The sequence below is a fragment of the Saimiri boliviensis genome, chromosome 1 (genome assembly GCF_048565385.1).
Source record: "Saimiri boliviensis isolate mSaiBol1 chromosome 1, mSaiBol1.pri, whole genome shotgun sequence".
NCBI classification, from domain to species: Eukaryota; Metazoa; Chordata; class Mammalia; order Primates; family Cebidae; genus Saimiri; species Saimiri boliviensis.
The window spans coordinates 147,101,564-147,118,168 of NC_133449.1; the positions used below are offsets into that span (position 1 = coordinate 147,101,564).

Consider the following 16,605-nt stretch of genomic DNA (forward strand, 5'->3'; position numbering starts at 1 on the left):
CTATTGATTTTGAAAATTACATTTTAGTTAAGGAACCTACTCATTTGCTTAAGCCCCAAACAGGAAGTTCTGACCTAGTGTCAGCAAAACCCTGGATTCCCAAGGGACCCTATGGGGCTGTTTACCCCCAAAGAGCTAAACCCCGCCAAATGTTGAGATTCTGGACGAGAGGGGTGCTTGGATGGGGAACCCCCGAAAGAATGGACCGCACGTCCACCAGAGGGTGCTGTGGGGGCAAATTTGTGCCAGGAGGGGAGCTCAAGCGGTGACCCTCAGAGTCAGGTACGCGTAGGGAGTAAAGCTCCTTCTTCCCGGTGGTTCCTTCCCACCCCTCGAACCATTGCTGCTCCTCCCCCATACGCGGTTCCCCTTAAATAATTAGCCACTTTCTGGGACTTAAGAAGGGTTTGCTTTTTAAAGACGGCTGGTTTCTGCGGCTAACGCCCAGTGGCTCAGGTCGCCCAGGTCACAGGCCGGCCGGGGGCGGGCGGTGGGTGGGGACCGCTAGGGCGTCAGCGGCCCGGGCGCCGCAGGGGCCGCGAAAGGGTTAATCCGGCGGGGGGAGGGGAGGCGCGGGTCGCGCCTGCGCTCTACCGCCCTCCATTGTCTCCACGGCGGCGAGGAGCGCCGGCGAGCGCAGCCCGGGACCGAGCTGGGCGGCGCGGCTGGCCGGGCTGGCGGCGGCTGGAGCGAGAGCGCGACGCGACCGCGGCTTCCCGTGCTGAGCCTGGCCGCCCAGCGCCGCGGCCAGCCCGAGGCCTGGAGGGGTCCGGGCCGCGGTCTATGGTCGCGGCGTCCTGAGGCGGGGGACGCGCCTGGCGCCCCCGGCCCTCCTCCGCCTCCTCCCGTGGGGCTGGCGGCCTCCTCCGGCGCCTCCCCGCGCCCGCCCGCCACTTGCAGTCGCCTCCCTCCCTCCTTCCCTGCGGCTCCCCCTGGCTTTCGGAGCCCGGGGGCGGCCTGTGGCGCGCGGAGCCCGCGCCGGACTGCGCCTCTTTGGACCTTGAGGGGAAACATGCATTTGGCTTGGATCGTTTGAAATTCTGAGTTTGGGATCCCCGCCCGCCCGCCTCTTCCGCCCCGCGGCTTTTTCCTTTTTTCTTTTGCTTTTTTTCCTTTTCTCCCTCCGGATCTCCTTTTTGACTCCCTCCCCCTTTATGCTCTCCCAGCCCTCCCCCCGCTGCTGAGAAGTGGGGGAGGGTCTCGGCCTCCAGGTTCCCGCCCCACCGGGGCTTGGGCGAGCATGGGGGGCAAGCAGAGCACGGCGGCTCGCTCCCGGGGACCCTTCCCGGGGGTCTCCACCGATGACAGCGCCGTGCCGCCGCCGGGAGGGGCGCCCCATTTCGGGCACTACCGGACGGGCGGCGGGGCCATGGGGCTGCGCAGCCGCTCGGTCAGCTCGGTGGCAGGCATGGGCATGGACCCCAGCACGGCCGGGGGGGTGCCCTTTGGCCTCTACACCCCCGCCTCTCGGGGCACCGGCGACTCCGAGAGGGCTCCTGGCGGCGGAGGGTCCACGTCCGACTCCACCTATGCCCATGGCAATGGTTACCAGGAGACGGGCGGCGGTCACCATAGAGACGGGATGCTGTACCTGGGCTCCCGAGCCTCGCTGGCGGATGCTCTACCTCTGCACATCGGACCCAGGTGGTTCAGCTCGCACAGTGGTGAGTCCGTGGGTGGTGGAGGCCTCGGAGGGAGGGCGCACCAGGGCGCCCCAAGCCTTCGCGTGCGTGCCAAGGTTTGGGAATGTAGTGCACGACCGGGATCTGCCTGCCTTCCTTTTGGTTCCCGATGCCAAGGGATGAATGGGATACCTACCTTCTGGAAGCGAGGCTTTCTGCGAGGTTTTCTGCAAGGCTGCGGAGCCCGGCGTTTTAGGACTCCCGGCATGTGTTCACTTGTGGAAGGGCAGAGAGAAGCCTGCCTATTGGAGTCCCATCTATTGTCATCACCCTCAGTGAAGAGGTCTTGTCTGGCCGATAGCAAGTCAGCCTGGGTGCTTCCATTCTGCCACTGCAGCACTGTGCCTGCCTCACTGGTAACGGAGAGATGGAGCCAGTTGAGCAAGCAGTGTCTCCTAAACAGAGTGTGAAAATGAAATAAAATTAGGGGCAAGTGATGCCTGGATTAGGGCTCTCACTCTTGCTGGGAGAGAGAGGTGCCCAGTTTTGACACCCTGCTGGAGATCTGTTTGAAATGTTTAAAATGGAGCAGTCGGCAGGCGGTTGGCATAGACAGGTGTGGCTGCTGTATGGAGGGCCCAGCCAGCCAAGCTCGCGGGGGCTTTGCAGGACCAGGGCTCCGGTCACCTGTGCTGCATGCAGCAGGCTTGGCTCCACGACTCTCACCTCCCTCCATCTTTTTTCTTCTCCGTCATGCAAAGTGCTTGGTCTTCCTGTGAATCTGCATCTTTTTGTAACAGGGAGCCGGTCAAGGTGGGGCATTATTGCCTGATTGTTGGCACATGACTGGGGAAAAGGAAGATTCAAGGAATCTGGATGAATTCATTTTATGAACTTCTGGTGACAAGCCAGCGAAAGGTTGGAGGGGGATTTCCCAGATTCCTACTGGCAGGGCAGAAAAGACCTGGCAGGAGGAAAACAGGTCTGTCTGCTAGGTCAGGCTTCTACAAAATTGGTCAAAAGGGGTGTGGGGCCGCTATTTGCTAATTGGCAAGTTGAATGAAGAAGTTACATCTTCAGATTCTTTTGAGTGAGTTGGAAAATTTAGATATTGTGTGGGGGAAAGATTTCTCCTGCCTTTAGGGTACTTTATGGAGGATAGTATCAGTTGGATCACTGTTGTAGCTACTGTGAAACAGCGTTGACTTTTGGGTTATCTCCCCCGTCCCCCACAAATAGCCTGGGGTTTATTTTCATTTGGTTTGGTTTTTTGTTAATGATGTGAACTTTAATTTGTGAAATAGTGTTGGGGGAGAAGCTGTATTAGTGATTAATTTAGGGTAACACTTAGAAGTAGCTTGTGAATTGTTAGGATATTTTAATCTCTGAACAGACTTCTGGATATCATTGGAGCTTTTCTGACCTCATCGAACTCTGCCCTGAATGAGATGCAAGAGTTGATTGCCTTTGGCTCCTTGAGGCATTTGATTAGAATTAGGCGTTTTGAAATTAATAATCTTTCCTATGAAATTTAGTCCAGAGAGTTAGCCATATTTTTGAGATGACTGGTTAAGTGCTTAAAAGAACTGTAATGAGTATCTGGTTTTGAACTGAAAAGCACTATAAGAAGTGTCTCTAAAATTACAGAATTTTGTGTGTTGAAAAACATAATATGTAGAGAGGAAGAAAGGGGGTTCTTTTTTTTTTTTTTTTTTTGAGATGGAGTTTCGCTCTTGTTACCCAGGCTGGAGTGCAATGGCGCGATCTCGGCTCACCGCAACCTCCGCCTCCTGGGTTCAGGCAATTCTTCTGCCTCAGCCTCCCGAATAGCTGGGATTACAGGCACACGCCACCATGCCCAGCTAATTTTTTGTATTTTTAGTAGAGACAGGGTTTCACCAAGTTGACCAGGATGGTCTCGATCTCTTGACCTTGTGATCCACCCGCCTTGGCCTCCCAAAGTGCTGGGATTACAGGCTTGAGCCACCGCGCCCGGCGGGGGTTCTTTTTTTGCTAAAATTTCTTAAGTCTTTCTCTTACTAAAAATTTATTTATTCTTATGCTGCCACCAGGTTCCATGCTAGAGTTATGAGCTTATAATTGGATTCCAAAATTTCACTCCTAAGCTGTGAAATCTTAAGTTCTTTCATCCGGTTATGGTAAGGGTAGAGAGAGCCACTGACCTGTGGGGATACACGAAAGTTGGAGCATGTTAATCCTTTAGGGAGAGTGTTGAAAGTGTGTATGGGCGGCTGCTATTAATATAGTAGGTAATCCATTCCTTACTGTGTAGGACCATCATGTCCTCCTGCAAGACATTGAGCATACCTGGCCCCACCTACTAAATGCTGACAGCATCCAGCAGTTCAGTGTGTCACCCCAAAATGTCCCCAAGAACTCCCAAATGCCATTTGGGGTGTGGGTGGTACCACTCTGATTAAGAACCGCTGCTTTTAGGGATTTATTCTATTATTCAATAAAGTAATTAGCTTTTTCAGTGCAGTTCATTTGAGATGAGGCTTCATGTGCAGCAGTGGTTCCATCTCACCTGGAACAGACCATGGGCTCTTACAGGATGTCTGTTTCCTCTCTTCTTCATTACTGCAAGAAGCAAAACTTGTTTTTGCTTTGAAGCCTTTGAGTAAGGTCTAAGCAGCTTTTGCTCTTGTGTTGTAAGATTAGAAGGGTAAGGATTTCGGTGCACAATTGATTAGATGCCTGCAAGTTGATATGTGATGCTTTTGCTTGTGTTTTCAAGGTGCTCTTGCAACTCTTCATGGGCACAGAAAACAGTTGTCAGTGAAATACGTGGGGGAGTTCAGTGTATACGAGGCCTTCTCAGAGAGAACGGGCTTAGGCTGAGTCTGGAGGTAGAATACTAAAGGGTCCTGGTCCCAGCTCCTCCTCTGAGTAGCTGTGACCTTGGGCAAGACATATCCCCTCTCTCAAGCCTCATCTTTTTTGTTTTTTAAATAGCTGTGATCATCTTAATGAGTGTCAGCCTTGCTCCCCAAATCCTGGGAGAGGAAGCGCTGTAGTCACTTTTATTTTCTCTAGGTTCCTGGCTTCCCTGTGCTGTGACCCCCAAATATCCCATTCCCTATGCCTGGAATGCTTTTCTATCCATTCTTCACAGGAATTTATCTTCCTGATCTCTTAGGGCTCAGAGACTACTCTTAAAAATTGGGCCCTCCTGTTATTCTCTCCAGTCACTCACTTGTTACCTTAATTAGTCTGAATACACTTTGTAAGTATTTTATGTTTACTTTTTTCTACGTATAGTTTGCCTAAAGTCTAAGCTCCATGAGAGCAGTAGTGTTCCTTGATCCCTGTTGTAGGTCTTGCACTGTGCCTGGCACTCATGTGTTTCGAGTACATGAATTTGAGTACTTTATGTCCATCATCTCACTTAATCATCACTATAACTCTGTGCAGTAAGACTGTTCTCCCTTACCCCCATGGTGCAGGTAAGGAAACAGGTTTGGGGGCAGTTAAGGAACTCACACAGGATCGGGCAGTTAGTTGGTGGGGGAGATGGGACCAGAATGCACGTCCGTTTGTGTCAGAACGTGGGCTCTTAACCAGTTCCCTGTTCTGCCTCTTATCTGAAAACATCAGGAACCCCAGTGGTGTCCTGGAGATTGTGCTGGACCACGAGTCAGAGTGCTGTCTCCCAGTTAGGCGGCTGATTAGCTGCATGACCTATGACCTTGGGCAAGTGAGTCATTTAACCTCAGAGTCACAATTTATTCATCTGTAAAATGGAGATGACACCTGTCTTGCTTACCTCTCAGAGTCATTGTGAGGGTCTCATGAGATCATGTGCACAAAAGCCAAAGGACATCTAAATGGAGAGTGGGGGAGTTCCTGTGGGGGTACTAACTTATAATTCTCTGCCTTTAATTGCTCAGATTTTTTTTTTTTTCTTTTGAGACAGGGTCTCATTCTGTCACCCAGGCTGGAGTGCAGTGGCGAGATCATAGCTCAGTGCAGTCTCGGACTCCTGGGCTCAAATGATCCTCCCAGCTTGGCTTCCCAAAGTGCTGGGGCTACAGGCATGAGCCACCGAGCCAGGCCTAATCGTCTCAGAATTTGATGGGTGGAGAGGTTTACAGCTGTGCTAGCTGTAGCCCCCAAATGGAATCTGGTTCTGTGTCCTAAAGTCTGACCTGCATTGGTGGGCTGCTTATACTCATAATGCCACTGACAAGGGCGGCTTTACAGAAACAGAGTGAGTCCCTTTCCACATTAAAATGTAAGTTTGGCTGTAACTCCTGATGGTTGCCTAGGTGCTATTCTGGAGGCGTGGCTATTCTCTTGTGGTAGTCCTGTTTGTCTCAGAGTATGGATTTCTAAGTGTGGGGTATGAAACATGCAGGATCCACCATGTTGAAAGAAGTTGATGTTTTCTAGGTTCTACTATAAAATGGCTGGTCATTGAGGCGTACACTTCAACTTCTTAGTCATATGTATATATACATATGCACATTCAGAAAAGTCCTAACTGTTTTTACTGTCATCAAGCCATCCAGTGAGACTGATCCAAAGTGATTGCATTTTGTTTTCATCATTTATTTATTTTTTTGGAGACAGGGTCTTGCTCTGTCACCCAGGCTGGAGTACCGTGGTGCAATCATGGCTCACTGTAGCCTCAAACTCCTGGGTTCAAGCTGTCTTCCCACCACAGCTTCTGGAGTAGCTGGGACTCAGGTGCACACCACCACACCTGGCTAATTTTTATACCATCTTTTGTAGAGCTGAGGTCTCACTGTGTTGCCTAGGCTGGTCTCAAACTCCTGGCCTCAAGCATTCCTCCCACTTCAACCTCCCAAAGTGTTGGGATAATAGGCATGAGCCACCACGCCTGGCCCAAAGTGGCTTTAAATAAGTCTTTGAACATGCTAGCAGGGTATCTTTTGGGTTCTATTTTGCTGCCACTGTAGGGTTCTCAAGTGATTTAATTTTCTTTTATTGTTAGCTAATGGGGGAGAGTTGCCAGCTCCGTTGGAGTGGATCAGAAAGTCTTTGGGCCGCACCATAGCTGTGCTAGAAGTAATGGTACTTCACGTGGTTTCTGGAGAAGGAAAAGCATTTTGTGGTCTCCAAAGAGCATGATGGATCTTCTGGCCTGCAAAAGTTCTATTGTTAATACAAACTTTTTTTTAAAAAAAGCAGAATTTTTAACTCTTTATTACCATGAGGGCTTATGTTCTTAAAATAGAAAAGTTACCCTGAGGCAAAGATAATTTCTTCAAGGTCATAGTTAACTCTTGCTTATTGAGGTTTGAATAGTGTTGTAAGAAACAGTGGCTTAGCTCTTAAAGCATTTGTTTTATGGGATATGTACATTGTGATATTAAACAAAGACCCACTTCAGTATGTCATGTCACAATGAATACTTTGAGTCAGGCTATTCTTTTTTTTTTTTTAAAGATGGGGTTTCACCATGTTGGTCAGGCTGGTCTTGAACTCCCAACCTTAGGTGATCTGCCCGCCTTTGCCTCCAAAGTGTTTGGATTACAGGCGTGAGCCACCACGCCGGCCAAGTCAGACTATTCTTAGCCAAAAAAAATGAAGCAAGCTCTAGTTCCATTTGGGAAAAGGAACATGCTTTGTATTTTATGTATGTGGTGTTCACCCCAAGCTTATTGGATGCAGAAATTTTAGTATAGTAGTCCCTCCTTATCCAAGGGGGATTCGTTCCCATACCCACAGTGTATGCCTAAAACCGTTGATAGTACCTAACCTGAACCCTGTGTCTACTATCTTTTCCTGTATATACATACCCTTGATAAAGTTTCATTTATAAATTAGGTACTATGAAAGCTCAACAACAGTAACTACTAATAATAGAACAATTGTAACAATATGCTGTGGTAAAAGTTATGTGAATGTGTTCTTTCTCTCTCTCTCTCTCTCTCTCCCCGTCTCCAAATACAGTCATGCATTGCTTAATGACGGAGATACTTTCTGAGAAATGGGTCATTAGGGGATTTTGTCACTGGGCAAACATCATAGGGTGTACTTACACAAACCTAGATGGTATAGCCTGCTACATACCTAGGGTAGATGTTGCTCCTGGTGCTCCTGTGCTACAAACCTGTGCAACATGTGACTGTACTGAACACTGTTAGCAATCGTAATACAGTTTTAAGTATTTGTGTGTCTAAACATAGAAAAGGTACAATAAAAATACAGTATATAGTCTTATGGGATCACCATCACGTATGCAGTTCATTGTTGACCCATGCATGTTGAGTGGTACATGACGGTATCTTAGTATTTCAGACCTCAGTTGACCACAGGTAACTGAAACTAAGGAAAGTGAGTACTCCTTTGCCTTGGGGCAAGGGGTACTGCTGTATACCCAGTTATAAAACTAAACTTCAATTTTGACAGCTTCAAAATTGGAAAAGCTTCACAGGGTAGTGGTGGTAACTTAAATGGGATATTAATTCTGCCCCTACTCACCCTCAAATAGGGGTGTTTTAATGACAGTGGATCACTTAGGTTGTAGTTACAGAATCTTGAACTTGGCTCAAAACCTGAAACTTAACCTCAGTCATTTATTTATTTATTTTTGAGATAGAGTCTCCCTCTGTCACCCAGGCTGGAGTGCAGTGGCGTGATCTCGGCTCACTGCAACCTCCGCCTCCCGGGTTCAAGTGATTCTCCTGCCTCAGCCTCCCAAATAGCTGGGACTACAGGTGCGTGCCACTACGCCCAGCTAATTTGTATTTTTAGTAGAGACAGGGTTTTGTCATGTTGGCCAGGCTGGTCCTGAACTCCTGACCTCAGGCGGTCCGCCCACCTCAGCCTTCCAAAGTGCTAGGATAACAGGCATGAGCCACTGCGCCCTGGCTGCCTCAGTCCGTTAGAATGATGGGTGAATATAAATTTCAATCTGTTTCTTTTCCAGGTATTCTCATGGCCTAATCTGAATCAGATGGTTCATAGTAATTACCATGGGTTTAGTCTTGAGTATGAGAAGGGAATTCTTAGAGACCAGCAGTTTTCACTTCTGAATCTTAGGTTCTCACTAGAACTCAGGTTTATTCTTGAATCCTGCAGTTGGGTTTCTGTCCTTTATGTGCTGTGTGGATGAAGAATGAGATGTATGTATGAGTGAATAACCTGAAGATAGCTTTCAGGTGTGAAGCAAATAATCAATTTTAATCTTTTTATTTTTATTTTTATTTTTATTTTTAAAGCAAGGTCTCCGTCTGTTCTGGCTGGAGTGCAGTGGCACAATCAGGCTCACTGCAGCCTCAACCTGTAGGGCTCAAGCGATCCTCCTTCCTCAGCCTCCAGAGTAGGGGACTACAGGCGTGTGCTGCTGCGCCTGGCTAATATTTAATTTTGTGTAGGCGGGATCTCCTCCCTTTTGCTTGGGCTGGTCTTAAATTCCTAGGCTCAAGTGATCCTCCTGCCTCGGCCTCCTAAAGTGCTGGGATTATAGATGTGAGCCACCATACCAGGCGCCAAATTTAATCTTAAAGCAGTAGCTAGCTGAAATTGTTTCTAGACTGATGAAATGGTTTGCCTGGAGTCCTCCGTAGAATTTTTATTCTTGAGCATAGAGCCGGCCGCCTTCTGTTGGGAGAAAGGAGGAACAAAGAATTCACTGGATCCCTGTAAACTCCCAGTTAGGGAGGCATGATAAGAATTTGTAGTGCACTCTTGGATCTGTAACAAGAAGGAGGCAGATACAGACAAGAGCTCTCCTGATTGCTATGAATGGTTCAAAAAGATTCTTTTTTATTATTATTTTTAATTTTAATTTTATTTTTTTGAGACAGTCTTGCTCTGTTGCCTAGGCTGGAGTGCAGTGGTGTGATCTCGGCTCACTGCACTCTTCACCTTCCAGGTTCAAGCAATTCTCCTGTCTCAGCCTCCTGAGTAGCTGGGATTACAGGTGCATGCCGCCACGCCTGGCTAATTATTGTATTTTTAGTAGAGACGAGGTTTCACCATATTGATCAGGCTGGTTTTGAACTCCTGACCTGAGGTGATCCACTCGCCTCGGCCTCCCAAAGTGTTGGGATTACAGGCATGAGCCACCGCACCTGGCCCAAAAAGGTTCTTAAACCTAACGGTGCCCAGTATTCTCTAAGGAGGTAGTTAACAATGCAGATAACGGGACACCACTCCAGAATTCAGTAGAGCTGGATCCCAAGAATCTAAGTTTGTAACAAATGAATCTGAAGGCAAGTAAGAAGACCTTCTACATCTGAAACTCAACTCTACCAGGCATTTAGATTTTCTCTCCCCAATCAGAAAAGTAAACTGAATTTTTTTTTTTTGGTGTCTTCATTAGTTTTCTTTTCATTAATTTTTTTCTTTTTATTCTTTTTTAGAGAAAGGTTTTTCTTCTGTTGGCCAGGCTAGAGTGCAATAGCAAGATCATGCTCACTGCAGCCTGGAACTCCTGGTCTCAAGCAGTTCTCTTGCCTTAGCCTCTGGAGTAGCTGGGGCTACAGAGGCCATGCTACCATACCCAGATTATTTGTTTGTTTGTTTGTTTGTTTTTTTAAAGACGGGGTTTCACCATGTTGGTCAGGCTGGTCTTGAACCCCCGACCTCAGGTGATCCGCCCACCTTGGCCTCCAAAGTGCTTGGATTATAGGCGTGAGCCACCACGACTGGCCGACCCAGATAATTTTTTTACTTGTTTTTGGTAGAGAAGGGATCTCACTATGTTGCCCAGGCTTGTCTTGAACTCCTGGCCTCAAGTGAGCCTCCCACCTCAGCTTCCCAAAGCACTGGGATTATAGGCATGAAGCCACTGTGCCTGGCCTTTATTTTCAGTATTTCTAGTCAGGTATTTTCTAAGCAATCTCTACAACAGCTCTCAGAGGGTAGGTTCAACCAGGAACAACATTGTTGGCTATTTGATGGTTTTCTTTTACATGGGACTAAGCATTATTGCCTACTTATAGGCCCAGGCCAATCTGCCTTGGTCTGAGAATTGAAGTTGCTCTACTCAGAAGGTAATCGTGTCAGTGTCCCCTTTCCTTCTCTCAACTTTTCTTCTTTGGCTGCTGGTGCTGCAGAAGGGCTTCCTGAGTTAACCTCTTTTCCTACATCCCCAGCCAGGTGGCTGGATAACTCAAGAGCTTAGGATGAATCTAGAGAGGTTGGAAGACCTGTTTTTCCTTTTCTCTGACTGACCCAAAAGTATAAGACTTTTTTTTCTTTTTTTTTTTTTGAGTTGGAGTCTTGCTCTGTCATCCAGGCTGGAGTGCAGTGGCACGATCTCAGCTTACTGCAACCTCTACCTCCCAGGTTCAAGCGATTCTCTTGCCTTAGTTTCCCTAGTAGCTGGGACTACAGGCGCCTGCCACCATGCCCGGCTAATTTTTGTATTTTTTTTTTTTTTTTTTTGGAGACGGAGTTTTGCTCTTGTTACCCAGGCTGGAGTGCAATGGTGCGATCTCGGCTCACCGCAACCTCTGCCTCCTGGGTTCAAGCAATTCTCCTGCCTCAGCCTCCTGAGTAGCTGGGATTACAGGCACGCATCACCATGCCCAGCTAATTTTTTGTATTTTTAGTAGAGACGGGGTTTCACCTTGTTGACCAGGATGGTCTCGATCTCTCGACCTCGTGATCCACCCGCCTCGGCCTCCCAAAGTGCTGGGATTACAGGCTTGAGCCACCGCGCCCGGCTTAATTTTTGTATTTTTAGTAGAGACAGAGTTTCACCATATTGACCAGGCTGGTCCTGAACTCCTGACTTTGTCATCTGCCCGCCTCAGCCTCCCAAAGTGCTGGGATTACAGGTGTGAGTCACTGCGCCTGATTAGACTTTATTTTCTTTGTGTGTAACGATCTGTTGAACAAAAACGTTGATTTATTCCATTGATAGCCTCCGGTATACCAGGACCTATGGTAGGTACTGAGCATGTATATTTATTACAGAGCGATTAACTTATTTTGTTCTTTCCAAGAATCTTTGCTTCCTCACTCCTTAAGAGTCTGAATATTTTAGCTTGTGGGAGATTTTTATCTTTTTCATCAACTCTTCTGTTGAATAAACAAATAAATGTAGGTGTTTGTCAATGAGGCTCCTGCAAGGATATACTTCTCTTTACTCATTTTTTTCCGAAGCCCTATTTCTGGGCTGAAGCCAGTGATCTTTTCTTTGTGGTTCCAGCCAAGTACGTACCAAGAAATTCCTCATATGTCTCAGTATAAGGGGTCCTGTGTCCTCTCAGTGAGAATATCAAAAGAAAAACTGGTTTTCAAACTCTTCATGTGCATCTTTGATTTCAGTATCTTTGTCATCCCTAGAGCCACTTTTCTTTCTGGTCATTGAACACTATTTTCTAGAAGCATGATTCACCACTTTTGAAGTCTGTCTCTGTAAAATGTATCCTAAGCTACAAATACCCATAAGGAAATTTCCTCCTTGGTATTATAAGTCTGTGTCTCTGAGCTTCACGACATCTGCGCTTCTGTGCCGGCTCCACCAGCCCCACCTCTCCAGTTGTTGTTTTTTTAACTGTCATAAAATAAATATAACAAAATTTGCTATCTTAATAGTTTTTAAGTATACAGTTCAGTGGTACTCTAAGTACTGTATATAAGAGGTATCATACAGTATTTTTTTTTGTGGCTGTCCTATTTTACTTCGCATAATGTCCATCCCCATTGTGGTGTATTTCAGAATTTCCCTTCTTTTAAAGGTTGAATCGTATTCCATTGTCTGTAAACCACATTTTGCTTTTCCATTCATCTGTTGCTGGACACTTGGGTTGCTTCCACATTTTAGCTATTGTAAACAGCTGTCATTCAGTGTTAGAAATGTGAATTCTCTAATAACCTCTTCAAGACCTTGCTTTCAGTTCTTTTGAGGATATAACCAGAAGTGGAATTGTTCCATCATTTGGTGATACTATTTTTAATTTTTAAGGAACCACCATACTGTTTTCCACAGCAGCTGCACCATTGTATGTTGCTACCAACAGTGCCCAGGCTTCCAGTTTCTCCACATCCTTTGCCAATACTTGATTTCCTGGGTTTTTTTTTTTTCATAGTAGCCATCTTAATGGATGTGAGGTAGTATCATTTGTGTTTTCATTTGTGTTTCTCTAATGATTAGTGATGTTGAGCATCTTTTCATGTGTTTATTGGCCATTTGATATTTTTGGAGAAATACCTATTTGTGTGCCCATTTTTAAATCAGATTGGTTTTTTCTTTTTTTCTCTTTCTTTCTTTCTTTTTTTTTTTTTTGAGACCAAGTCTCGCTCTGTCGCCCAGGTTGGAGTGCAGTGGCACAATCTCGACTCACTGCAGTCTCTGCCTCATCCTCCTAAGTAGCTGGCACTACAGGCACGTACCACCACGCCTGGCTGATTTTTGTATTTAGTAGAGATGGGGTTTCACCGTGTAGGCCGGGATGGTCTCAATCTGACCTCGTGATCCACCCTCCTCAGTCTCCCATAGTACTGGGATTACAGGCGTAAGCCACTGCACCGGCCACTTTTTTCTTTTCTTTTCTTTTGAGATGGAGTTTTGCTTTGTCACCGAGGCTGGAGTGCAGTGGTGTGATATTGGCTCACTGCAACCTCTGCCCCCTGGGTTCAAGTGATTCTCCTACCTCAGCCTCTGGAGAAGCTGGGATTACAGGCACCTGACACCATGCCCGGCCAGTGTTTGTATTTTTAGTAGAGTTGGATTTCATCATGTTGGCCAGGCTGGTCTCAAATCCTTGGCCTCAGGTGATCTACCTGCCTTAGCCTCTCAACGTGCTGGGATTACAGGTGTGAGCCACCGCGCCTGGACTGGGTTGCTTTTCTCTTTCATTGTTGTTTATTTTAGTTTAGTCTTAAGACACTTTTAAAACCTTGTTTATGATAGCCAACGCTAGTGACTGTAATGTATTCCCCTCAGGAATAAGTAATAAATCTGTGTTATATTTGAGTACATTTTGCTCAAAATAAAGAATTTAACAAATTGTTTCATGCTGAGAGACTTTATGAGTACTTTGGCTGTTGGCAGTGCCTTGATTTCAGAAGGATAATTTTTGGAGAAACTTAACCTCGTATTTAGGCATGTATGGTCTGTCATCTTGGTCTCAGTGAATCAGACTTGTCATAGCAGTGCTCCGACTTTCTCATTGGTAGTAGCTTGAGCCCTCTGAAAAGTATAATTAATCCATGCTTCACAAAGAGTTGCTCTGAAATTAGTCACCTCTGTACTGTACTCTGTGTGTGTGTATTTTTTTTAGACACACTGTCACTCTGTTGCAAGGCTGTAGAACAGTGGTATGATCTGGGCTCACTGCAACCTCTGCCTCCCAGGTTCAAGCGATTCTTGTGCCTCAGCCTCCCGAGTAGCTGGGACTACAGGCGCATGCCACCACACCTGGCTAACTTTTGTATTTTTAGTAGAGACGGGGTTTCACCATGTTGGTGAGGATGGTCTCCATCTCTTAACTTAATGATCTGCTCACCTCAGCCTCCCAAAATGCTGGGATTACAGGCGTGAGCCACCATACCTGGCTGGGAGAAGCATTAATTTGGAGTCAGGGACAAAGGTAGAGGAACTCAAGATCCCAGGGCTCATCTGATGTGGTCATTTTGCCCATACTTCTTAGCTTTTTGGAGATCTTTTCATTTGTTTCCATCTTAAATAACCTTTTCCTTGTGGAAAAGTGCCTTTTTTGGAGAGAGCCATTAAGATTCTTTTATCCTGCTGCCTGCCTGAGTATTCTGGGAATCCTACAAGGATTCGAGGGAGCTCTTGGGATTCGCACCTGACAAATTAGTTTTCTGTAATATTGTTCTAGTCCATTTAGATCATTTACACACTCAAAAGTATAATACCATTTAAGTCAGCTTTTCAAAGAAACTTTTATTTTTTGATTAAGAACAAACTTTTGGGGCCGGGCGCGGTGGCTCAAGCCTGTAATCCCAGCACTTTGGGAGGCCGAGGCGGGTGGATCACGAGGTCAAGAGATCGAGACCATCCTGGTCAACATGGTGAAACCCCGTCTCTACTAAAAATACAAAAAATTAGCTGGGCATGGTGGCGCGTGCCTATAATCCCAGCTACTCAGGAGGCTGAGGCAGGAGAATTGCCTGAGCCCAGGAGGCGGAGGTTGCGGTGAACCGAGATCGCGCCATTGCACTCCAGCCTGGGTAACAAGAGCGAAACTCCGTCTCAAAAAAAAAAAAAAAAAAAAAAAAGAACAAACTTTTGTCAGAGACAGGGTCTCCCTGCATTTCCCAGGCTGGACATGAACTCCTGTGCTTAAGACATCCTCCCACCCCAGCCTCCTGAGTAACTGGGACTGTGGGCACATGCCACCTCTCCTGGCCAAAGACACTTTTTTATAGCTCTGCCTGCTGCTTTAACAAGTATCCCTAAATACTCATGTACATCATATATTATTAGATTTCCTCAACTCTGGTTAGCTATGACTGAAACATTCATTCCATTGCAGTCAGTGCCGTGGAAAGCTATAGGCAAGTCTTCAGACCTGTGATGAGGGCTGACTTGCAAGCTAGCTGCCTTCCATCTTAATATCTGACAAGCCCAGTCATGTTGGCTGCATTTAATTCATCCATTTCCTACCTACTTTCTCAACCCAGAGGGCAAGTGCACACAAAAGGATAGTGAATCTAAATGTCTCCAGTATTTTGAGGTATAGGAATTTCCTCTGAAGTGGCAGACCTTTGAAAAATAGTATTATGAGCTGTTCTGTTGTGCTGTGGCTTTGGAAAACCTTTGGATTCCTCTGCTGAAAATTTGTTTGAAAAAAAAAATCTTTTTAATGAAACAGTGTGAGTCACAAAGCAGCCATCCCTTCTCATAATAGCATTTCTCACCAGGGGAATTTTTGGTAGCTGTTGGGGGAGGGATTTGAGTAGGTTGTGGATGATAAATCTCTTGGGGGGAACATAACCAAAGGCTGCCATATCAGAACACTGGTGCTTTCCATGCTGACACCAAGCCCTGAATTCAAAGTGCAGGACAGCAGAATAGAACAGAGAAGCCTGTGCTCAGTGAATCGCTGCAGTAGCATGACCAGTGAAACTGGAGTTTCAATTAAAACACCGTTGTAGTGTAAAAGGATCATGAAATGCAGGGAGGCCTTGTGTTAGAGAGCCGGAAGCCATTTACAGGAAGAACATCAGCTTTCTGGATTGAAGGATGGCTGTAGACATAATGATAAGAGTATAAAGCTTATGAAGAATTTCTTTACTGTCTTTGCCTCCCTTTTCCATGTGGTCACCTTGGTGCCTGGCACTGATTATGGCACACTTTGCAAAGAGTGGATTCATACCAGGTTATCTGTACTTTTCTAAGATTTTAGGTCTAAAGCATTTAGAGTGGTGCCCAGAAGAAACGCCACCCAGTCAGCCTCCTTGGAGGATAGTGAAAAGGAAACACTTAGGGATACTGAGAGCTTAGAACAAGCCAGGATTGTGATATCAAACCTCAGTTGCCTGTCCTAAACTCTGCCAACCTAGCCTGAGTTTTAACTGTTTTCAACTTCATTGATTTACAGTTTCTCGGGACTCATGTCTGAACCACTATCTTACGTAAGCTACAGACACCGGAAGGGCTGAAAGGTTATTAAAAGTGTGTTAAGATTTGCTTTCCTTTGGAAAGTCATGGCTGTCTCCATTCTGTGTTTTCCTGGCTTTGTACTTTTCTTCAAAGGCTCTTACGGGTTCCAGGTCTCCAGAGCTCAATAAAGGGGAAACAGGAAGTGAGCATTTGATGCATAAGGGCCAGCAAAACGTAATAGAGAAAAGGCTACGAGCATGGAACTGGGAGAGAAAACTGTGGGAGAGAGTTTTCTTGAAGGTGTGAGGTCTGTAGGATTACAGACATACCCTTCAACAATGGCTTTTAACTCCTTCAAACAAGGAAAAAGCAGTTAGGAACCTGTTCAGAAACGACTACTCTTTCTTAGGTTATGTAGTAGAGGTTCAACACTTTAATATGATGGCATATAGTAATTATAAAGTA

At 46.3% G+C, this 16,605-nt stretch overlaps 1 protein-coding gene across 4 annotated transcripts in view; it reads left to right on the plus strand.

Annotated features, from left to right (window-relative positions):
- Window positions 1–591: 591 nt before the first annotated feature.
- Window positions 592–16,605, plus strand: part of ZNRF1 (zinc and ring finger 1) — a 132,374-nt gene continuing 116,360 nt past the window's right edge. For all 4 annotated transcript variants that reach the window (XM_010350621.3, XM_003939912.4, XM_039476764.2 and 1 more), the window contains exon 1: window positions 592–1,664. In XM_010350621.3, the coding sequence (XP_010348923.1) occupies window positions 1,241–1,664 (424 nt within the window). In that variant the 5' untranslated portion in view covers window positions 592–1,240. The remainder of the gene's footprint in view (window positions 1,665–16,605) is intronic.